Below are 23,291 nucleotides of genomic sequence, written 5' to 3'. Positions count from 1 at the left end.
GTAGCAAAATGCTAGAAAAGTGATGGTAATAACATGCTAAGTCCTAACCTAACCTTGACCGACGGAAAACCGAAACCGAAAGAAAGTCCAAATGGCTGGCGACACGCAAGGGTTTTATTATCTCACGGCATACTTTAGAACGCTATGGAAAATAAAATTACTCAAATTATTATTGTTATTTGGTAGGTACTTAATGCGAAGATGGTTTTAGTGATCTAGTCTTATTTATTTATTTAAACTTTATTGCAAAAACTTAATGTACAAAAGTAACAAAAGGCGCACTTAATGCCATGATTATATCTGTAGAGAATGTCGTAAATACATAATTGGCTGGCGATCTAATCTAGATCTTCATTCTATGACGGCATGTACTTTTTATCACGGAAACTCAGAGCTACTTCGCCTACTTCGATCAAAAAGTAGTACTTAAACAGGAAAAGGAAATGTATATATCAGGTATATACCTACAAGCTAACGCTAGCGGTTGGATATTAATTAATTATTAGGTTTTAGATTCTACAGCAAATGTTGAGGGCTTATTTCCGCTATTTTGGTTTAATACACTAACCATTGCCGCATTTTCGGTTTTCCGTTGCAAATCACCGGTCAGGAGCGTTCATCATTAACGAAAGTTTCATTATGATGAACTTCCGTCACCATACACACCCAGACTAAATGAAACCTCCGATCACCGTAAGTACTCGAATAAAAACTATACTCGTTTATTTTTCTTCCACAGGGTCACTCAGAGTCCAAGGGTGCGAAGAAGCGCGATAAGAGCGTAGGCAACGGCAACGGGAAGCTGAGCCGTGGGGTAGCCACGTCGTTCGGGTTTCGGAGGCGGCCTGCCAGCACATCTCGCGCCGACGACAACGCTAGGCGCAAGAAGGCGCAGGACAAGAATGGAAATGGAGGTATGATCTCTCCAACAGTTTTAGTCAGGGCAGGCGTGGCTCACTCCGCGATTTCGTCGCTTTGCAACAGGTACACAGGCGCTACAAGTACATCCCTCTCACACCAATTTTGGTGGCTAGCCATAACGCTACGTCTTACGTAGGCGAACAACGCGCGAACGCGGCGCGGCGCGGCGCGGCGAAATCAATCCTTTGATGCCCATAGAAGTGTCCTACGTAAGCGATCTCGTTGCGAACGCGGTGCGGCGCGATTTGCACGCGAATGTCAGGCGGCGCGGCGCGGCGCGGCGCGGCGGCGGCCGCTTTCGCCGCGCCGCGCCGCGCCGCGTTCGCGCGTTGTTCGCCTACGTAAGACGTAGCGTAAGACGCGCGTGGCGCTGTTGCCACCTAGCGGTCCTATCTGTCCTAATCGTAACAGACGCGTTTTGTTAGAGAGTGAATCTTCTGTACATATAGTACTATTATTTATTCTGTGGGCAGGGTTGAAAAGTGTGAGGCACAGTGTGAGGTACTGATGCGAGTGTAGATAACGACAAGACCAGTAGTCGTGAAGTGAGTGGAGTCGTAACGGTTTCAAAGGTACCCAGCACCCAACAATATTCAAACTGGACGTCTGTTAACATCGGGGGCTGAAAAATTCGCAGCTTGGTACAGAGGCCGTATTAGGTACCCATATGACCGGAAAATAACCCATAGTCGAAAATTATGATGAACTTAGATCCACTATCCATTTCCAAAATGAAAATTTCCTTTATTTCCTGTAAGTTTTCCTGAAATCTCTGAGATCTTTTCCAACTATTTAGCACATCGGTAAGCTAGACAAGCTAGCACTAATTATACTCAGGTATGTAAGTATATCTCACAAATTCACATTAAAATATACCTTGGATTGGAATGTTTCATTAAAAGTTTAATAGGGCCATTTTTATCTTACATTGTGTATTGTTTCTTAACCGTAAAGCAATAACTCATAGTACCTACTAGATATCTTTTGAATCTTTCATGCATTTCAAAAAAGGCAATAAAATACATACTAATAACGCATATTCGATTGTTGAATACCGGACCGGTAAGGTATGTACCTACAGTCACCTGCATAAATATGTTACTCTATGAAGGCCGCAAAAATATGTGACACACCCTTATGGCTCTACAAATAAGATTGTGTCAGATATTTTTGCAGCCTTCGTTGTGTAACATATTATTGCAGGTGACTGTATATATACCTACCGCGATAAATGCGCTAATACGAGTATGTACCTATAATGGCTCCTCTACACGATGGGCCAACGCCGGCCACTCCAAGGGCCGCATATATGCGTTAGAGGGAGCAAGTGATATTGCTATCTCATTCTACCGCATGGCTGCGTCCCTTGGAGTGGCCGGCGCTGGCCCATCGTGTAGAGGAGCTATAACAAAAGGACACACAACGCAAAGTGGAATTGCTAATGGATTTGAATAACATAGGATGTAAAGTATTTAAACTTGGCTTTCCTCAACTTTAAGTAAATACGAGCCTGTACTTACGATCTGGCACTGACGACGTTTTTGCGTAACATGATCTTCCAAGTACTAAATACATTTTGTAAGGACAGTTCCTTAAAGTCTATTAATTTAATGCTGATAGATCCTAATTGATAAATCCTTTCTTATTTTTAACAGGGGCCGTAGACAAAATGACAATCGTTTACGACCAACCACAATCGAAAAGTAAAAATATATAGGTACCTATAGAACGACAAATGTGAATGATTGTCACGTGTTTTTTTCTTGGGGTAGGTAGATACATGTATGTTTAAATATCTATAAGCGTTTACTAAAAACTATTGTTATCCGACTAAAAAGATAGTTACCTATATTTGACATCCCACGGGTAAAGGTACACCTTATGGCGGTTGGCGCTTACGCTATTATTAACGCCGCTCCAATACTAATGCGGTGCTATGTGACGTAAGCGCCAGCCGCCATAAGGTACCTTTTCCCGTGGAAGGTCACATTAGGTACACCGCTTGTTAACTTAGCTAATGGACGTCATTTCAGCAGGTTCCACGGAGGACCTGCGGGCTGAGGAAGTGTTGTCCGGGCGCTCGACACCCCTCGCGCGGCCCCGCAAGGAGACCGCCGGCCAGCCACTACGGAGCAACAGGTACATTCATTAACTATCGATCGATGTAAACAAACACATAGGGTTTACTCGGGTAATTCCGAATGTCAAAAACTGTCGGATGATTCCCTAATTAGGTTACAATCGGAAGGAGTTCCTACGGGCGGGCGGAAATTGACAGGGACATACGAATTTCTTGCTACTGTAACGCTGTACCAGCAACGTCGAAGCAGAAACAATGCTGCAAAATAACCCTGCTCCAAAGAGCAGTATAATCTATTGGACACACTGCTCTAGGCGTTATCTGAATGTCATCTTAGGTCAAAATGCCCTAATAGTAAAAATAAGTCTCAGACTTTATGTATAGTCTAGAGAAGTTAGCATGCATGACTAATCGCCTTCATGATTTATGATTAAGCGTTTGTAAATAATTTATAAAGTATCTCTTATGGATCCACATAATGTCTCATTTATCAGAGACCTATTATTTTATACTATCCTCGTGCTATTCTCAATTCCCTATTTCAATAAATTGATAAGTATACGAGCTGTAATATAAACAGTAAATGCCTAAGACAAAAGCATAAAAGATGTTCCTACGATATTGCCTGCGGCATTATCGTAGGCGTTCTTTACGTATACATCGCTGCCATTGCCGTTCTCAGTGTAGCAACATTACGATAAGAATGTCTTTCGGCGGCTAAATGAGGAATTGGATAGGAAATAGAAATAGTATTACCTGCAACACTAGATTCTCTTGGTAGGTCTCGATTGAAATAGCATTACTTTTCGAACCTTAACACTTTCTTACAGGTAATTAAACTCAGTTTAATGATAATAAATGACGACTATGACAAAAAACGATATCATGTCATGCGTTAAAACAATGTTAAACGGCGCCGCCGGGTTTTAGCTAACATTGCCGCAGTCTATAATTAACTTAACTTTTGTTTACAAAGCAGGTGTGACGCCCCGAAGCTTATTATTATTATTCACACTACCGAATACAGTTTAGTGTTAAATACGGCTTAGTTTGATCCACTTAGTTAATGAGCCGTAACTTTTAGGAACGTTTATGTCTATGTTGAAACCAGGATATTTCTATAGACATCTAAATTAAAAATTGCTTTAGGTACAGACCTAAGAAACTTTTAAATAAAGATAAATTTACATAAAAATAACGATTTTGAATTAACTAATAAACGAGTCACTATAAAGTATGACTAACGTCACGTAAACTAATAAGGAGAAAATTGAATTGACAACACATATAGGATAAAATAAATATAACTGAACTGAAAGATAACAAATGTGTAGAGGCCTACCGCCATAAAATATAACAAAAACATAACAAAAAACAAGACAAAGTTAAGAGTACTCGTAAAGAAGAAGTTAAATGTTTAAATTGGCCGAGTGCGAGAAAGAAAGAAATAAGGGTAGTTGATGCTATTAATGTTCAGGTTCAACTTTCACTAGCCAGACTGTATAATTGACACGGACTGTCTGATTGACACGGACTGTCTGATTGCTAGGTTCGGTTTGCGGCAGCAGCCGTGCAAGACGGCGCGCGTCGGCGACGTCGGTCCTACCGCCGAGCCGGCCTTCGTGACGCACAAGGAATCCATCAACAACAATGCACTTGGTAAGTACGTGGGAGGCCCCATATATCCTCTAGCCGCCCAGACGTCAAACCTTGCCAAGAAAAATTTAATTTTCAAAACAAAGATTCAAATTAGAATGGTCCTGTGCCATTTTATAGGTCTCTGGGCGGCTAGAGGATAAAACTATAAACTGTTCTTTCAACCCGTGGTCATTAGGCGAATACAGATTATAATATTTTTAGTGTGGGACAAACTCCAAAATCACGTAGAAAAAATGCCAGTTTTTAATTTTGGCCCGATTTCGAAATATGTAGGTATAATAGGTTCGTCCATTATTTCGTGTGTTCGAGGCTTACCTCATACCTAGTAAACGTTGTTTAACCAGTTATTTCTAAAACCAATATAAATATTCAGTGATTACAGATTTTTTGGGGTAAGGGGCCTTATTCGACAAGCGACGTTTGAAGTCTCGTGTTGAACTTCCGTTGAATGAACTATCTGAACTGAACAATCCTGTGTCAAATTTTGACATTAGCACTCCACAGTTAGGTGACAACCAGACCAAACCATTATAAACCTTAAAGTAGTAATAAAACAAAGTTGATATTTGTTGATTGTACCAAAGGATATTATCCGCACTTGATGAACATGCGATTCATTCAACTGTTGAATTGAAGTGGGCGCGAAATCTGACAGTTGTACATGTCGAATAGGGGCCCAGGCTGAAACTCATTACTATTAACTACTTTAAAAATATATAAAAAATATATTTCTATTGTTAATAATGGAGCGTAGGTACTTATAACGGAAAGGGATATATGACGCTGTATATGTGGGATATATGGAACTAACCATGCACGTGCCAGAAAATAGGTCGTCCGCCTCGATAGCAAAAAGGCTTTCAGATAGAATTGCTCTTAGCCATGAGCTATAAGCCCCGGCGCAAAGGTTTAGAGCGATATGAGGGGCGCGGCAACTTGCCAGTGTAACTTTCGGCCTTTAAACTTATAGTAGGCTAAGAGACCACCGCAATTTTCTATTGTTCTCTAGTGAGACTTTTCCACCACCAACCCCGCCAAAAAAGTTCATACGTTTTGGTTGATTAGACCTCGAAGTACCTATTCTGTGAAACAGCAATAATTTAAACATCGACTTAAAAAATAAATACCTTACAGTCTCTCGCGGAGTATATTTACTTTGAACACCTTATCTATCTATAGTTAGTACTAAAATGTTCGTAAAATAATAAATGTTACCGAATTTCTTAAAAATACACCAAGGGTACAAGGCCAACTGAAAGACTTGGAATTGAAAGACTTAAGACTGTAAGAAATCTGATCTAACGTGAAATAATGAATTAATGAAAAGAGAGATAAGCACAGAAAAATGCAGCAGTATCTCGAGCAATTAATATATCAATCTAGATAGAGAGTATGCGATTGACATTTCCGCTTGTATTGGGAAAGGTCACATATTTCACATAAGTACTTTGAAATGTTATTGCTTATTGAATATCAGTTTGAGTTAAGTCATCCCCGTTTCTACTGTTATTTAAATAATATTTAGCTACTTACTTACTTTTGTGTACTTATTTGGACCAAATGAGGTCTACTTACACTTTGCTTATTCATTAAATTATTTTAAAAACGAAAGCAAGGTCTTAGAATTGACCTCGATGTTATCGAGTTACTATAAAAAGTCATCCATTATTAAAGAAGGAATGTAACTTATTTGTAGGGTGGAACTACTCTTGATTCAAAGTAACAATTATCAATGTAAACGAATTTTACTAAAGCCAGGCGTGGCTCATTCCGCGATTTCGTCGCTTTGCAACCGGTAGCTACAAGTACATCCGTTTCATACCAATTTTGGTGGCTAGCCATAAGCCGCGCGTGGCGCTGTCGCCACCTAGCGGCAATATCTGTCCTGATCGTAACGAGTTTTGTTAGAGAGTGCATGAGACTTCTGTACCTAGTACTATTATTTATTCTGTACTAAAGCATGAGTTTGTATATCCGCAGATAAGAAAAGTACAAATTACCCACCCCTATCGCAAGTGACTACGAGCGGGGTGACCACCATAGTGGGAGCCGGTGGCCAGCCCAAGATGGTCACCAAGCAAACCGTTATCCTCACCTATCAGACGCAGCAGTATCCTGTGCAGGTATGTTCATATTTTTAAAATACATGCTCTAAGAGATTATCTCGTATGAGCGTTTCTTAATTTTTTTGCCATTTTGTATAATGCGACCTTTTTTGCCACTTTTGTGTTATTTCTAGCGAGCTCTTTTCATCCTTATAATAGAAAAAAAGTGTCCTAAAATTTCCATACATTTTTGAAAGTTTCCTTTTCGTTACCGCCATACAAAGTGTATGGGAAAATGGTAACACAATAGGAAAAAATCTCTGGGATTTTTTTTTATCCCATAAGGATCGAAAGAGCTCGACGTGATTCTGAGTAGCAATAACACAAAAGTGGCAAAAAGGGCACAATAAATGAAACGCTCGTATGGATCCAGTTTCCTGCAATCTTTTTTTCTTGTATGTTTTTTTTCACCTCTATAAAGCAACAAGTTGACCTAAAGATTTCGCTTTGTTCGATCGATAATTCACAGCAACTGGGAATCGAGCCAGTCATGATCGTGTAATAAACATAAAACAAATAGTGTATTTTCATAATTGTAACCAGATACGTAAAATATAGCGGGATATAGCTTTTTCTAAAGAATAAATAAATGGAGAATGCGTTCTAGTTTCTCACAATAACAGTCGACTGCCCAAGTGCCCATTTCTTTCCAGTCTTATGTCGTTGTAATAAAGTTTGCAAATTGTCAGTTAATGTAGTACTTATGCGATGGTTCTGGTTTTTCTCGTTAAAAGACAAACGCATGAGCCGCTACGAGCAGGCCTCCATCCCCCGCCCGCCTGCTACGTTTGTGGCCGAGGGATCCTCTCTCGTAATAGGGCTTTACAGCCACGAACGCAAGTGTCGACCGTAACCGGGGTGCTGCTTAAAACATCTGACACAGATGACACAGATTATGCGATGGTAATTGGTACCGTAGTTTGTTTCATTACATAATCTCCTGGGAAGTATAGACTGCCTCCTTTTTAGAGTTCCGTACTCAAAGGGTAAAACGGGACCCTATTACTAAGACTCCGCTGTGCGTCCGTCCGTCTGTCACCAGGCTGTATCTCAGGAACCGTGATAGCTAGACAGTTGAAATTTTCACAGATGATGTATATATTTCTGTTGCCGCTATAACAACAAATACTAATAAGTACGGAACCCTCGGTGGGCGAGTCCGACTCGCACTTGTCCGGTTTTTTTATATAGGCTAGTAAGTAGGTTAATTAATACCGCTGATTTATTGCATGTTTGTATAACTCTTTTTGCAGGAAGGTCGTCCCAAACAGACGCGGTTCGAATGTCCAAGAGCGCCTTCCGCCACGCGCTCCCAGACTCCCTGCGACAAGCTGGCGGGGAAGTACACCCTGCAAACCAACCAGCTGCCGCGCCCGCAGTATCCTGCTGTCAAGCACATCGACAATACCAAGAATGCTAAACAAGTAAGTAAACCGAATGGTATCGCCACAAACTTATTGCCACACTGATCTCGGTACCCCTAAGTGGTTAGGTGCAATGATCTTGATACTAAATTACTAAGACCGTAAGATATTTTAATGGCGAAAACAGCAACGCGTAAGAAGCAAGTGTAGGTAATTAACCATTAGTTTAATATTAATTTAATGACTTGTTTGCGCCATTTTGCATTCAAGCAAGTATTGTTGTTTGTTTTGTGTTTTAATTAATTTAACAGATAAAAAGGCACCCTTGGGAATTTTAATGAATATATAAATCCGTATACTACGAGTAAGTAGGCAAGCATATGCAACAAGAAGTAGGTGTAGGTTGATTTATAAGAGCTGGCGCAGGGTTCATACTGAACTGTCTAAATTATCATGTGAAATCAGGAAAAATCAACCTAGACCCGAAGAAGCCACAAGTCGTTGTCCACTTAGAAATAAAATAACATTTGTACTAGGTATAAGTAAATTAAGTTTCTTAACAAGGTAAATTCATTGCGTTTTCAGTGGTTTATATATTCCTTCACTGCGTATCGTAAGTTTGGTGACATATTTAAGTATGAAAAAAAGTCTTCTGATTTCAAAACCTATTTCGGCCATTTCGAAGACAATTTAGCTTCAGTTTACGACGGCATCTTCGTGGTAGGTCCATACACACGACCATTACTTCAGCCACTGGCTTGCTATAAATTTTTATACACTTCCCTCTTTTAATGGCCCATCTACTTGTTTACTTCGCACAAAAGAATTTCTGGTGTTGCGCGACACTTAACAGTACAAACGAAAATGAACCGTATTTTAGTTTGGACAACGTAGTATTTAGGTTGGTCTAGGAAGTGGGTCATCAGTCATCTATTTGTGTAGCGAGTCGGCGACTGCTGAAAATATCACCGTTGCAGAGTGCATCAGCGGGATACACATGAGATTTAAGACCCGGAGATAGTTATTACGATATTAGATACACAGAGTTTTAATTGAACTCAAAATACATTTTACAGTACATATGGTCCTATTTTCCCGCCCTAGTGCGTAAAATAGCACTTTTCGTGCGTAAGTATGTCAAAAGTTTAAAGTGCCATATGTATTGTAAAACGTTGTACGATACACGTGCGAATAGGTAACTCGAAACGAGTGGCGATAAATTAAAACACGACCGAAGGGAGTGCGAAAAAGATTTCGCACTTGTATCGTAAATAACTATTTCGTATAAGTATTGATTAATTAACTTAAGATACAATTTTTAAATGAATGTTAGTCGTTGGTTATCGAAATAAAAAACTCCAGGCAGATAGGTATCATAGGTAGTTCAGATTTTCAATTATAACTGTAACTACTTTACATACCTAGATGCAATCTAAAATGAGTTGTGATTACTGTTGCCTTGTACATTACACATTTTGTAACGAATCCAATTAAAACTTAAATTCATGAGTGTTACGCAACCATTTCTCATTTGTTTTAGACCGTAACACGACGGCTTTCTATATGCACGTCTGGTTTAATTTTCTGGAAACAATATTTACAAGAATTGGAAATAACATCAGATATACGTGAGTAGATTTATCGTCGGATACGTTGCCAGTAGTATGAGCGTGTAGGAATAGTTTTTCAGTTATTTTTGAACCTGTTAACCAACATGTCTAAAGTGAGCGGTCATTTCGACACAGGTCAGACAGGGCATAGTGTCGAATAGGGCGCGAGGGTTCATTCAGAACTATGCTCTCTGGATGACACGTCGCAATGGTCAATATTTATTTACTTTTGTTAATTAAATAAATAATTAATTTTGCCATTTATATGTGAATTGTAAACTGTGTAATTAAAAACGTAACATGGTATAGGTTCAGTTAAGTGAAGTGGAAGTTTAGTGAAGTGGGTTTGATTTGAATTTTCTTTTTCAGGTCGTGAATAATAATAGAAAAGCCGCTGCTTCCGTGGAAGGATGGAGGGAAGGTAATACTGTTGCGATATTTATTTAATTATTATTACGTAATAATTTTAATAATATTCTTTGTTGTGCACGATTAAAACATGATTAAATACAGCAAATTAACATAATGTGATTATTTTGTGTAGATAGGTATTGTAATTTATATTATCTAAACAATATGAATATTACATGTGCAGGTACCTAATCTGAATAAAAAAAAGTAGCCATCTAGTTACAACCAGAGGCTCTACTTCTGTGAGCGCATTTTTCCTAAACGGGTAGGAGGTACATGCGTGTACAGTCACCTGCAATAATATGTTACTTTTCGAAGGCCAAAAAAATATGTGACACGCTCTTATGGCTTTACAAATAAGAGCGTATCACATATTTTTGCGACCTTCGAAGAGTAACATATTATTGCTGGTGGCTGTACAGTTAATATGTAACTGTAATAGTGAATTTTGTTCGAGTAAAAAATTGTGGCTGATTTTCAAAGAGAGACAGCAGAATCTGAATATAAGTAGGTACTTGACAACCGTCCCACTTTTCAGGCAATAAACCTTGACGACTAAGATTCTGTTTGTGCTATCTTTTCGGTGGTATTCCACAAAACCGTCTGGCCTCGATGTCATTGGCTAAGCGAACGTTTTTCTATCATATTTTATCCAGGTGGAATTATACTTATTCAACATTCTCTACTGCCGAAGAGAGTTATACTGATCAGTTGCGTTTTATAATTATTTTTTAGCCCTTTAATTTTAAATCAAATATTATAAATTCTAAGCTAACCTTCCCTAACTAGGGAATGCTGCCGGTACTGAGTTTGTATGGCGAGAACCGGGAATTCCCGGTTCCGGTACTGTATTTGTATAAAAAACCAGTACCGGGAGCATTCCCCTTCCCTAACCAATAGCTTATAGCTTCTATTTCTAGTGAAATACCATCCTAATGGAAAGAAATGGTATTCAGGTGCTAGCTCGGCCGTGTCGTCGGACTCGGGCGTGTACACGGGCGAGGCGGAGGGGTCGCCGCGCACCCGGCGCCGCCCGCGCAACCTGGAGATGGTGATGCGAGGCGCGCACAGCTTCCACCTGCGCGAGCTGCAGGATGACCTCGACATCATGGGTCAGTGAGCGCTTGCTATAAGGAGTTGTTCACGTTGTCGTGGTGCTAGCTCGGCCGTGTCGTCGGACTCGGGCGTGTACATGGGCAAGGCGGAGGGGTCGCCGCGCACCCGGCGCCGCCCGCGCAACCTGGAGATGGTGATGCGAGGCGCGCACAGCTTCCACCTGCGCGAGCTGCAGGACGACCTCGACATCATGGGTCAGTGAGCGCTTGCTATAAGGAGTTGTTCACGTTGTCATGGTGCTAGCTCGGCCGTGTCGTCGGACTCGGGCGTGTACATGGGCGAGGCCGAGGGGTCGCCGCGCACCCGGCGCCGCCCGCGCAACCTGGAGATGGTGATGCGAGGCGCGCACAGCTTCCACCTGCGCGAGCTGCAGGACGACCTCGACATCATGGGTCAGTGAGCGCTTGCTATAAGGAGTTGTTCACGTTGTCATGGTGCTAGCTCGGCCGTGTCGTCGGACTCGGGCGTGTACACGGGCGAGGCGGAGGGGTCGCCGCGCACCCGGCGCCGCCCGCGCAACCTGGAGATGGTGATGCGAGGCGCGCACAGCTTCCACCTGCGCGAGCTGCAGGACGACCTCAACATCATGGGTCAGTGAGCCCTTGCTATAAGGAGTTGTTCACGTTGTCATGGTATAAGCTCGGCCGTGTCGTCGGACTCGGGTGTGTACACGGGCGAGGCGGAGGGGTCGCCGCGCACCCGGCGCCGCCCGCGCAACCTGGAGATGGTGATGCGAGGCGCGCACAGCTTCCACCTGCGCGAGCTGCAGGACGACCTCGACATCATGGGTCAGTGAGCCCTTGCTATAAGGAGTTGTTCACGCTGATGCTAACATATGATGCTGCAGGGTACGATGTTAAACGAAGACCAAGACCACTAACAGCTCTCAAATCTCGACTTCGACATTTGAACATTCCAGTGCGACACTGACTCCAATCGCATTTTTACTCGACTACTACTTTTAGTTATAAAAATTATTAAATTATATCTAATTGTCGTAGAAGTCAACACATGACAAGACAATGTAATTATTTAAGTGCATATATGTGAAGATCTTTAGGTATATATATATCATTGTCGATACTTGAAGTGAGGTAAGTATACTTAAGCAGGCCACTGACGAGCCTCCCAAATGGATGCCGTTACAATGGATTCATCCAAATGGACGGCATCCTAATATTAAACATTGTACGTTTTTGACATTCACGGACTGATTTTGGATTGCAGCCACGCTATTTGGACTGTGGGAAGGCTCGTCAGTGGCCACCTTTATGTAAATTAGAGTGTCCTCCCAGTACAAGCTTTATTATATGTAAAATCAGTCCTGGAACCAAGAATTTCCGGTTCTCACCATACAAATTCAGTCCAATACTCACGAGTCCAATACGACACGGCCGAGCTTATACCATGACAACGTGAACAACTCCTTATAGTAAGGGCTCACTGACCCATGATGTCGAGGTCGTCCTGCAGCTCGCGCAGGTGGAAGCTGTGCGCGCCTCGCATCACCATCTCCAGGTTGCGCGGGCGGCGCCGGGTGCGCGGCGACCCCTCCGCCTCGCCCGTGTACATTCCCTAATTTGAATGCCTTGTTTCAGATGACGCAGTAATAACCGGCCACACTGTGATCCCCCTTCCCAAACTTCCCAGCACGTTCGATGAAGATCTCTCCCCCATCTACCAAGCCCCGTCCCCTCCCCCCTACACCGTGCCCTCCCCCGTGGTGCCCAAGCCATCGCCCGTAGCAGACAGCTCGCGCCAGTCCCCCATGTCGACCCTGGAACGGTATCGGACCAGGACTAGGCCAAGCCGGATACAAACCGTGGATTATAAGAATGAAGAGAAGTTTGTGTTGGATAAAGCTCAGCCTGAAAGATTGAACAAGCAGGTAACCTATACCAAACTGTTGAGACTATAAAGTCTTCCTCGATTTAAAAGCGGCTTTTGACGCTATAGATCATATATATTGATTCAAAAGCTTGAAAAGCTAGAATTGCACGGAATCAGGAGACAAGTCTTAAACTTGTTCAAGTCATATTTGTCTAATAGGAGACAGTTTGTAGAAATAAAAGTAATAGACGAGGACATACACAGATCTAGCTTCACTAAGATACCGAAAGAAGTACCGCAAGGCTCAATTCTTGGCCCCGTATTCTTTGTTAATTATGTAAATGATTTGATATTATACATATTTGATTATAGCACCCAAAAGAAGAGGATGAGTATAGTTTTCCTGTTACTGACTGACAAATTGGTTTGACTAATTTGATTATATATAATTTCTTTGATGTTGCTTATAGAATCTGAATTGAAGCTCGTTATTGATATTCCAGAACTCATTCATCAAATCGTCAAGCGGCGTGGTGTCCCCGACGACTGTATCGAGCAAGGAATCGAGCCCGTCATGCAAGAGTGAGGAGAGTCACTTCGGCAACAGCAGCGCTTGGCAGAGCCATGCCGCCGGTGAAGCTATGGCTACCAGGTTAGTCGATAACAGAAGTTTAAATTGACAGCTGCAAAGCATTGAGCTGAACCTGCAGTCTATCTAAAGACTAATTAGAGATGTATAAATGAAATAACACTTGACGTAAGATCCAGCACCAGAAGTTTGTGAAAAACAATACATAATTCATACAGCAGCAGATCAATGGATAATACTTGGTATCGAGGAAGGAGACAAGCTCATCATACTAGTGTGAAGCGTATAAGTATGTAGTAGTAGTAGTAGTAAACACTTTATTGTATTATTGTATGTATAAGAGTATAAAGAAATTATGACATCGCAATAAGAGTGCCAATAAATAATTCGTATGTTCTTTCAGATCTCAGGACGACGTGTCCATCGCGCTGAGCGTGTCGAGCTGCGAAGATGACAAGTCCAAGCTCGGCGATCTCCCGAAAGTCGACGATCCACCAAAGAAGACCATCGTGATCGACGACCCGCCCGTGCCGCATCCACTGCTCATGAAGTCGCTGACACTGAGCCAGCACGACTCGCTGCGCGGGACCATGATGGGTTAGTTCAGGATCCATTCACTAACTGGGTCAATTTCACCAAACGAGCATTTTTGTCTAATTTCCATGGAATTTTGAAATACCAACATTACACAAAAAAAAATATGCTGAGAATTTGATAAAAAATATAATAAATATTAATTTTCTTATGGGATAAAAATATTCATAAAACTATAAAAGTTAATTAAATTTAAAATTTTGGTCAGGGCACGGGAATTAGTGTGTCCATGGAAATTAGATTTTACTAGGACGGAAATTAGAACACGGCACGGGAATTGTTTTCTTAACTTATTTTGGTACTTAAAACTATTATTTATGTATATTTTAATCTGCAATAATATACTGCAACCATACTGAAGTGGCATCGGACATATTTACCTTCTTTAATTTTAGTTTCGAACGACAAATCTACGAAAGTATGTTACACTAAAAACTACGTATTTGACTAATCCTTTCCTTTATCTTAATGGCAACTAATCTCTCTTTCTTAGTAAAATGTACATATTTCAAAACAATACTTTGAGTAGTTTCGTAAACTTGTCCGCCTTTACATACAAAACTATTCATCAAAAAGTGTCATTATGTATCTGCATGTAGATAGGTACAAGGTGTATGATCTGGTATATGGTCTTATAGCAAATGATACTAAGAAATAAATAGGGGCACAGTGAGGAGAAGTTATTGTGTAAGTTAATCTGAAGAAATCGAATATGCTGCCTTCATAAATTAATAACCCAAAAAATTGTTTGAACACATATGAGGTAAGGTGGGGTAAGACTATCATCGGGGTAAGACTATCACTTGTATGGATTCCTCATACTGTTAGTCTTGCCCCGATCAAAATAAACTAAGTTAGTCTTACCCCGCCTTACTTTACATATAGGTATACGGGGTGTCCCTGCCCTGCGGGAAAATCTTCAAAGTGTAGGTTGGTTAAGTAATTTCTCAAAAATATCATAATCTTCATAAAAAAAACTTGCTTACAAAATACCCCCTGGCACTGACTAAAATAACCGACTTGGTTTCACATTACATCCCAAAACTTTTTTGTAGTAGAGTAGAAGAACTGCGTTGCGAGATTTGCATCTTTTTACATGAATTGGAATGATCCCATCTCTTTTTGTAGGCTGTCCTTCTTTTCGGGTAAACATACCCATAACATACTGATACTATGTATACACATATCATAATACTCACTATCTACTATCTTTATTCATACTCACATCGTCTATCGTAGTGTACCTTTACTTTCCCTACTAATTGTAAGAACTAAAAGGTAACGTTGTTATCGCATATATTTCTATAGGATTACAAACTTAATTATGCAGTTATCTTTAGAACGTGACTAATATTGGAGTATTATTAGATTTTTATTGTCTTAAAAAGCTAAAACCTAATTACGTTTCAAATTTGGAACTTGTGGGTATGCTAGAAGTACCTTAAAATAATATTGATTGAGAGTGATTGTGCCAGTGACAAAACTAAGGGATTTTAAAGTGTATTAATTCTTAGACTACATGCTCAAATTAAATGTTATTTAGATAGAATGTTATTGAGATTTGATGGTACGGCCGTGCCACTTTGTTTTGCTCGACTTGGCGGTGGCACAGCCGTGCCCCCAGATCCTTTGTCCTTCTTCAGGCCTCAAACTATCTCCATGCCAAATATGTATTATCAAGATGATATTGTTTCAGCGGCTTAAGCGTGACGAGATAACAGACAGACAGACAGAGATACTTTCGCATTTATAATATAGTAAGAATAGGATATATTTAATTTTTCTTGTACCTATTAGAAAAGCTAATTTATAACAACTAATCTATTAAACGAGCAATTCTTGTATATATTTCGGGGATCTCGGAAACAGCTCTAACGATTTCGATGAAATTTGATCATATATGGGCGTTTTCTGGGATGAAAAATCGATCTAGCTAGGTGTCTCTGGGAAAACGCGCATTTTTGAGTTTTTAGGTAGGTATATGTTTTCCGAGCAAAGCTCGGTATCCCAGATATTTAAACTTTATACGGCTTACGCTGTCAGCTGTCAAATTTACAAAATAAAACCATTGTAAATTTGATTCATTTTGTTTCATGTAACCTTTGGTACGGGTATTATAATATGTAATAATTCCAAAAATAGTTTTATGTTTATATAATATTTTAATATGATAATTGAATAAGGTAAGGTGGCGCAAGACTAACAGTACGAGGATTCCATACAAGTGATAGTCTTACCCTAGTGTCGTCTTACCCCATCTTACCTTACGTATTAAAATTGCCCGGGTTATTCGGGTCCACCCTGTAAGTATGTACTATAGTACTTATACTAAAAAACCGTTCATAGATTTTTGTGCATTCTCTGAGATTTCCTTAAATATAAAATAGAAAGGTATACGTTATATTATTATTACATATAATATATATTCAATGCCAATATATATATATGTAATAATAATATGACGTAAACATTGCCAATTAACTTACAGTGCCCCCAATTAAAAATTTGTTGACAATAAATGTAATACTTTCTAATTCCCGTGCCACTTAATCAGCTGTTTTAGGTAAATATTCTATGGGAATTAGGGCACGGAAATTAGAATTCGTAATAAAAAAATTCGCCAAAAATTTAAATCGTGTTTAACCAAACTGTTATGTTATCGCTTACATAAAGATACATAAAGGGCTCCTAAATATGACAATTATTTTTGAAAAGCTATGTGGGAAATAAAATTTATAAGGGGCATCGAAATTAGAAAAAAATTGTCGCCCACCCGGATTCCGAAATATTTATGCGATTTGCTCGAACACGCCGCGGCTTGACGTATATCCGCTTGATTTGAGAATTAGCCGAATACTGCCAGTACAGGTGAGGCGGGACACGAGGCGGTTCAGATACAGACGTCGGCTGTGACAGCCCTTTGAGTTTTGCCGACGAAATTTTACTCGCGCGCTCGGACAAAATTTAAACTTCGATCACGAGTTATTTACCACAATGAAGTTAATAGTGTATGTGCTCAGTGATAGTAAATATCATCTAGTTTAAGTATTTGACACTAAATTAGTGATACTAATGTAGAATTTTTCGTAGGATTTTTCATTATGCTCAAAAGTAGATTCCGGACAGGGCACGGGAGTAGTAATTTGAGCCTTTAGGTATTTTTAAGTGTACTCTAAAAACCAATTAATCAGTGAATTCATACGGAACCCGGTGTGAAAGTGTGGCTTCTTTATGTAAAAAAAAAATGGTAAGTATTATTTGATGCTAACCCGCGATTTTCATCACGGACAGAAAAAAAATCGTGTTCAGAAATTGACCCAACTACAGCATCAATTATTTTCGGCGTGGAATGAGAAAGTTAAATTATAATCATTTTGAGGCTTCCGTACATACCTCAAAACGAAAAAACGGAACTCTTATAGGATCACTTCGTTGTCCGTTCGTGCGTATGTCTGTCAATAAAGTATGGGTGATCTCGGGAGCGCGTGGAGGTATCGAGGTAAAAGTAAAACCATAGTTTTACTGAGGTCTACAGTTTCTTGAAGCTGTGAAATAATCAAACTTCTAAGTTAACATAAAAAAAAGACACAGCCGTTTATGCCGCAAAAAACGTGTAGTTCGACACTCTCGCTAGAGAATCAAAATTATGTAATAGAATACTTTCCGTTGTTCTACTACTACCTACTATCGTTGGCTCTGAAGCTTGGCAAGTAATAATATATCGTCTTATACTTACTACAGGTACAGGGAAAAACTTGAAATACATAAATTTGTAAAAAAAAATGTATGGAACCCTTAGTGGGCAAGTCCGACCTGCACTTGTCCTGTTGTTTTTTTTTTATAGAAATACACAAACGATCGAATAACCTTTTATTGTAGGTAACACATTAACAACAAAAAATCTTATTCCCGTTTGTTTTTCGTACAAACGCCAAGTGAGTAACGAATGATCCAGCAGCCAAGAGTGTGTGTTTTAGTTCGGATATCCATCCAGATCGCCGCTTTACCACAAGTCAATAGCTCCATACCTTTAACCTCATTAAATAGTAAATATGAGTAATTTACATTATTAAAGCTGTAGAATCCTTTCTTAACGTCGCAGTTTTTCTGGTGTTTAATCCGATAGAGACTAAACAACTTCTTTCCGATGAAGTTATTGCATCTCAAATTTCTCATTCTGTATTTCCAAATGATTTGGTTTCCTATTTCGAGGCCAAATCGTCAAGTGCCGCTCTTGCCTTCTGCTTTCAAATCTTCTTTGACTGTTACATTTCCTCTTCCCATGTTGTAACCGTTGCTGTTGTTATATAGTTCGACGTTTACAATGAAAGGCAAATTATCCACATAAGGCAAGTCTGGATCGGTACAATTTTTATAGCTTAGAATGTTAAAATATTGTTCTGCCATTATAATGTTGTTATAAGAGTAAAATAAAGTTATAAACACATACATATTTAATTTTTGAAACATGGTGATGTTGCTACGATTGAAGTTACAATAAAAATTAATGACTATGATGAATTTGATTATTTAAAAATCCATCAGTTTTGATAAACATACTTAATAATAGTAAAATTATGATAAATTGCAGCAAAAGGTCGTATGAAACATTACCTAAGTAATTACTGTAAAAGATTACACGAGCGAGTAAACGATTACACGAGCATACTCTTAAAGGTCAAATTCGGATGTCGGATGCAGAAGCATTGCTGTTATAGTGTTAGCTGCAAACTATGGACGTGAGCATAGTCTAATAAAACATGGTCTTCCCTTCCCAGAGTGACACAAGCCTACGTCACAATAACATTGCCACTTTATATAGCGCTGTCGCATATTATCATATAGCGCTGTCACATGATGACGTAGGCTTGTGTCAGTCACGTGACCACGAAAAGACGGGAAGAGAGTACCAGGCGGAGTATATTATTATACCATGGACGACGAGCGATGCCAATGTCTCTCCTTCAAATCTCCTTGATAAATGAGTGACAGATTGGACGTTCTAGCTTCTATGTTCTAAATGCGACAGCAATGCGGCAGCGATTTATCAAGGGAGTTGATGGTGACAATAAGTATCTGCGTCAACGCTTCTATTTGAATGTAACCTTAACCAACAAACAAGTAGCACCCACCCAACCCGATCAAGTAATCAAAATGTAATCAGGAAAGCAGTTTTGAAATTGGTTTTAATATTTTTCCATAAGGGGGCTACCCGACGTTTTCAACGATTTTTGACAAGTTTTGAATCGTATCTTCTTTTTTTGCACTACAGATACAATTATAAGGCAAACGGTTATCGGTTCTTCAATCTTTTATCTCCGGTTTTGTCCACCGTATTTTGAAAAAAATTAATACTTATTTTTTTATGAATTTTTTAAACATAGTCTTAAAAAACACTTTTTTCGTATCTAGTTTGCAGTGTAGGATCTTACATGTACGAAATCCACATATTTGGGTTCGTCTTTGAAGTCTCGAAAATCGTGTCCAAGGTTTTAATTTAAAACTAATTAACACAAAAGTTATGGCCAGAAAACCAGTTTTTTAGCCTAAAATTGTTCAACTTTGATGCCAAATATCTCGAAGACAATGAACTTTAAAGTAAATATGGGATACTATATTGCTTAAAGCCGTTGCTGTTAATATGATAAGCTAGCTACAAAAAACATTAGAAAACTAAGGGATTCAGATCGAAGGTCATTGGCGTGGGGGACCCCCTTAATAAATATCTAATCACACAGAGAAATATTGGCATTAATAAGTTATCAATACTTAATACATATTTAATACTGATATAAGACCCAAGATAAATAAAGGAATAATATAAGTAATAGCTCTACATATTATGTACATATATTAGCCGTTGTACCAGATTAAATGCGGCGTTTTATGAACCAAAATTTTTCCACTGCCAACGTTTGAGTCGTTAAAAAACCGGGCAAGTGCGAGTCGGACTCGCGCACGAAGGGTTCCGTACCACAATGCAAAAAAATAGAAACAAAAAAAAGCAAAAAAAAAACGGTCACCCATCCAAGTACTGACCACTCCCGACGTTGCTTAACTTTGGTCAAAAATCACGTTTGCTGTATGGGAGCCCCATTTAAATCTTTATTTTATTCTGTTTTTAGTATTTGTTGTTATAGCGGCAACAAAAATACATCATCTGTGAAAATTTCAACTGTCTAGCTATCACGGTTCGTGAGATACAGCCTGGTGACAGACGGACGGACGGACGGACAGCGAAGTCTTAGTAATAGGGTCCCGTTTTACCCTTTGGGTACGGAACCCTAAAAACCATCTGCGCGATGAGTTTTATTTTATATTGATATTTATATTTTCATTGCCATACATAAACTCTCCGGTCTCCGGCCGTGCCGTGCGAGTACTAAGACTTTCGAACTGGCTTCTGTAATGGGCACCAGAAAGTGATATTTTTGCAACTGCCCAGGGTTGGTATTCGACAAGCGACGTTTGACGTATCGTGTTGATCTCCCGTTGATGGGGGAAAAATCATAAGTCCTCGAATACGTACAATGTCAAAATTTGACATTAACAATCCACAGTTAGGGTGACAAGCAAACCAAACCGAACCACCCTTAGTTTAGAGTTGAGTTTTGGATGGTTTTGGTTGTACCAAATGATATTATCCACCGTTGATGGAATCAACACTCAGTATGCAATAAAATCAACTGTTGATTTGACATGGATGCGAAATCTGACAGTTGTACGTGTCGAATTTGGCCCCTGGGCATATGTCGTACATGTCAGTTGTATTGTGAAACTCTGGATGTCACTTGAAATTATTAATAATTATGATATGTTCCTGTTATTTATACTTTTATTTATCCATTTGTATTGTGCCCTAGTTTTCACTGTAATGCTGTACAATTTTTTTATGGAACAATAAATAAATATATAAATAAGTCATCGCCATATTATTGTACTGATTTACAAGTCAAGATAAAATTAAGAGCCCCCTATAAACTTTGAAGAGAGAATATCCCGAAAACTTTTCGGTTTCTCTAAATAGTCATGTCGCTAAGACGCAAAGTTTCCAAGATATAATTAAGTTAGAAACCAAAAAATGGGACTTCTTACCCCCTCTCCCCCCAGCTCAAAGGCTACGACCGGGGACTTTTGATAAGTTCACCTCCTAACTAGTCCAAGTTACGGAGTCAAAAATTGTGTTCCAAGCATTTCCCTCTATACCTTTTTATTGCTTGGCCTAACTAGCTATACATAATAATTTTGTTTACAGGTTCAATGACAAGCTCCAATTACAGCACAACAAGCACTTGCACAAACCAAAGCGCTGACCACCACCTAACGCTCACTTTAGAAGACTCCAAATTCGACATATCAGCTCTAGAGATTTCCACCCAGAGCCTATTGGACGACGAGACCTCTCCAGCGGACAGCCTCATCTCTTCCACCAGTACTAGCGACTCGGTGAACGAGCTGGTGGTTGAGAGAGACCCGCCGTCGATCTCGTCGGCGTATCAGACCGCTAATACTAAGACCAAGTCGCCGGAACCTGCTGATGAGGATGGTGTGGATGGGGAACTGTTGCAGACTGCCAATGAAGTTGTGTAAGTCTTCTAGTTCCTTAAACATCAATGTAATTCAAAGTCTGGCGTGTTTTTGAAAGGCGTAGTGTAAAACACTGAACCTAGTCGGAAATATTGATTTAAGGTTGGTCAAGTTAGTAAAAAACTTGAATGTTAGATTAAAGGTTCCGTCACACAGGCTCGTTTTCCGGGCGGGGCGTGAGCGTTTCATACGTGAAAGCGGCGCGCCCCGCTCACCCGCTGCCCCCAAAACACTAGTTAAAAAATCCAAAACATTGGTGTTTCTTATACAAAAGCTTAAAATTTCTCTCTTAGGAGTCCAAATTCCACATATTATGTATCATCCTTAGGCATTTACGTCCGAAGCCTTTTGATGTCTGATGATGATATCTCCGTTATAAATTGTTACTTTAATTTTCTTATTTTTCACCAGCGAAGAGACGCGGAACGGCGAGGACAGCAAGAACGTGTCGCCAGAGTCACCGGGCACGCCCACGCACGCCTCAGGGTCCCTGTCGCTCTCGGACGGCCGGGATTTCTTCGACGACGAGATCGCCGACCAGCCAGCCCTGCTGTTCAGGAGTGAGTATCTAGAGACGCGGAACGGCGAGGACAGCAAGAAAGTGTCGCCAGAGTCACCGGGCACGCCCACGCACGCCTCAGGGTCCCTGTCGCTCTCGGACGGCCGGGATTTCTTCGACGACGAGATCGCCGACCAGCCAGCCCTGCTGTTCAGGAGTGAGTATCTAGAGACGCGGAACGGCGAGGACAGCAAGAAAGTGTCGCCAGAGTCACCGGGCACGCCCACGCACGCCTCAGGGTCCCTGTCGCTCTCAGACGGCCGGGATTTCTTCGACGACGAGATCGCCGACCAGCCAGCCCCTGCTGTTCAGGAGTGAGTATCTAGAGACGCGGAACGGCGAGGACAGCAAGAAAGTGTCGCCAGAGTCACCGGGCACGCCCACGCACGCCTCAGGGTCCCTGTCGCTCTCGGACGGCCGGGATTTCTTCGACGACGAGATCGCCGACCAGCCAGCCCTGCTGTTCAGGAGTGAGTATCTAGAGACGCGGAACGGCGAGGACAGCAAGAAAGTGTCGCCAGAGTCACCGGGCACACCCACGCACGCCTCAGGGTCCCTGTCGCTCTCGGACGGCCGGGATTTCTTCGACGACGAGATCGCCGAGCAGCCAGCCCTGCTGTTCAGGAGTAAGTAACAAGAGTCCCCTGTAACTTGTCGATACGAATCGTAGTCACCGGGCACGCCTATCTACATCTTGAGGTCCTTATCGCTTTCGGACGGTTCGGATTTCTTCGACCAGATGTAAAAATATTTTCCATAAAATGTCAATATATCCAGGGAGCAAAATGAGGATTACGTTTGTATGGTAAAGCGGTCGTCCCCTTTTGTCTTAATTCCTTGATATGATAGACATGACCACAACTATT

General features: G+C 40.6%; 1 protein-coding gene across 1 annotated transcript in view; it reads left to right on the top strand.

The window, feature by feature from the left end:
- Nucleotides 1–23,291, top strand: part of LOC134664734 (uncharacterized) — a 117,343-nt gene that overhangs the window by 56,654 nt on the left and 37,398 nt on the right. The window contains exons 3-19 of the mRNA XM_063521481.1: nucleotides 740–914; nucleotides 2,958–3,060; nucleotides 4,551–4,660; nucleotides 6,641–6,783; nucleotides 8,019–8,189; nucleotides 10,109–10,160; nucleotides 11,071–11,266; nucleotides 11,312–11,464; nucleotides 11,510–11,662; nucleotides 11,708–11,860; nucleotides 11,906–12,054; nucleotides 12,865–13,154; nucleotides 13,600–13,748; nucleotides 14,089–14,282; nucleotides 21,535–21,865; nucleotides 22,278–22,664; nucleotides 22,720–22,895. Of these exons, the coding sequence (XP_063377551.1) occupies nucleotides 740–914; nucleotides 2,958–3,060; nucleotides 4,551–4,660; nucleotides 6,641–6,783; nucleotides 8,019–8,189; nucleotides 10,109–10,160; nucleotides 11,071–11,266; nucleotides 11,312–11,464; nucleotides 11,510–11,662; nucleotides 11,708–11,860; nucleotides 11,906–12,054; nucleotides 12,865–13,154; nucleotides 13,600–13,748; nucleotides 14,089–14,282; nucleotides 21,535–21,865; nucleotides 22,278–22,664; nucleotides 22,720–22,895 (3,085 nt within the window). The remainder of the gene's footprint in view (nucleotides 1–739; nucleotides 915–2,957; nucleotides 3,061–4,550; nucleotides 4,661–6,640; nucleotides 6,784–8,018; nucleotides 8,190–10,108; nucleotides 10,161–11,070; nucleotides 11,267–11,311; nucleotides 11,465–11,509; nucleotides 11,663–11,707; nucleotides 11,861–11,905; nucleotides 12,055–12,864; nucleotides 13,155–13,599; nucleotides 13,749–14,088; nucleotides 14,283–21,534; nucleotides 21,866–22,277; nucleotides 22,665–22,719; nucleotides 22,896–23,291) is intronic.

The sequence above is a fragment of the Cydia fagiglandana genome, chromosome 5 (genome assembly GCF_963556715.1).
Source record: "Cydia fagiglandana chromosome 5, ilCydFagi1.1, whole genome shotgun sequence".
Taxonomy (NCBI): domain Eukaryota; kingdom Metazoa; phylum Arthropoda; class Insecta; order Lepidoptera; family Tortricidae; genus Cydia; species Cydia fagiglandana.
This window is presented reverse-complemented; position numbering and strand designations above follow the sequence as displayed.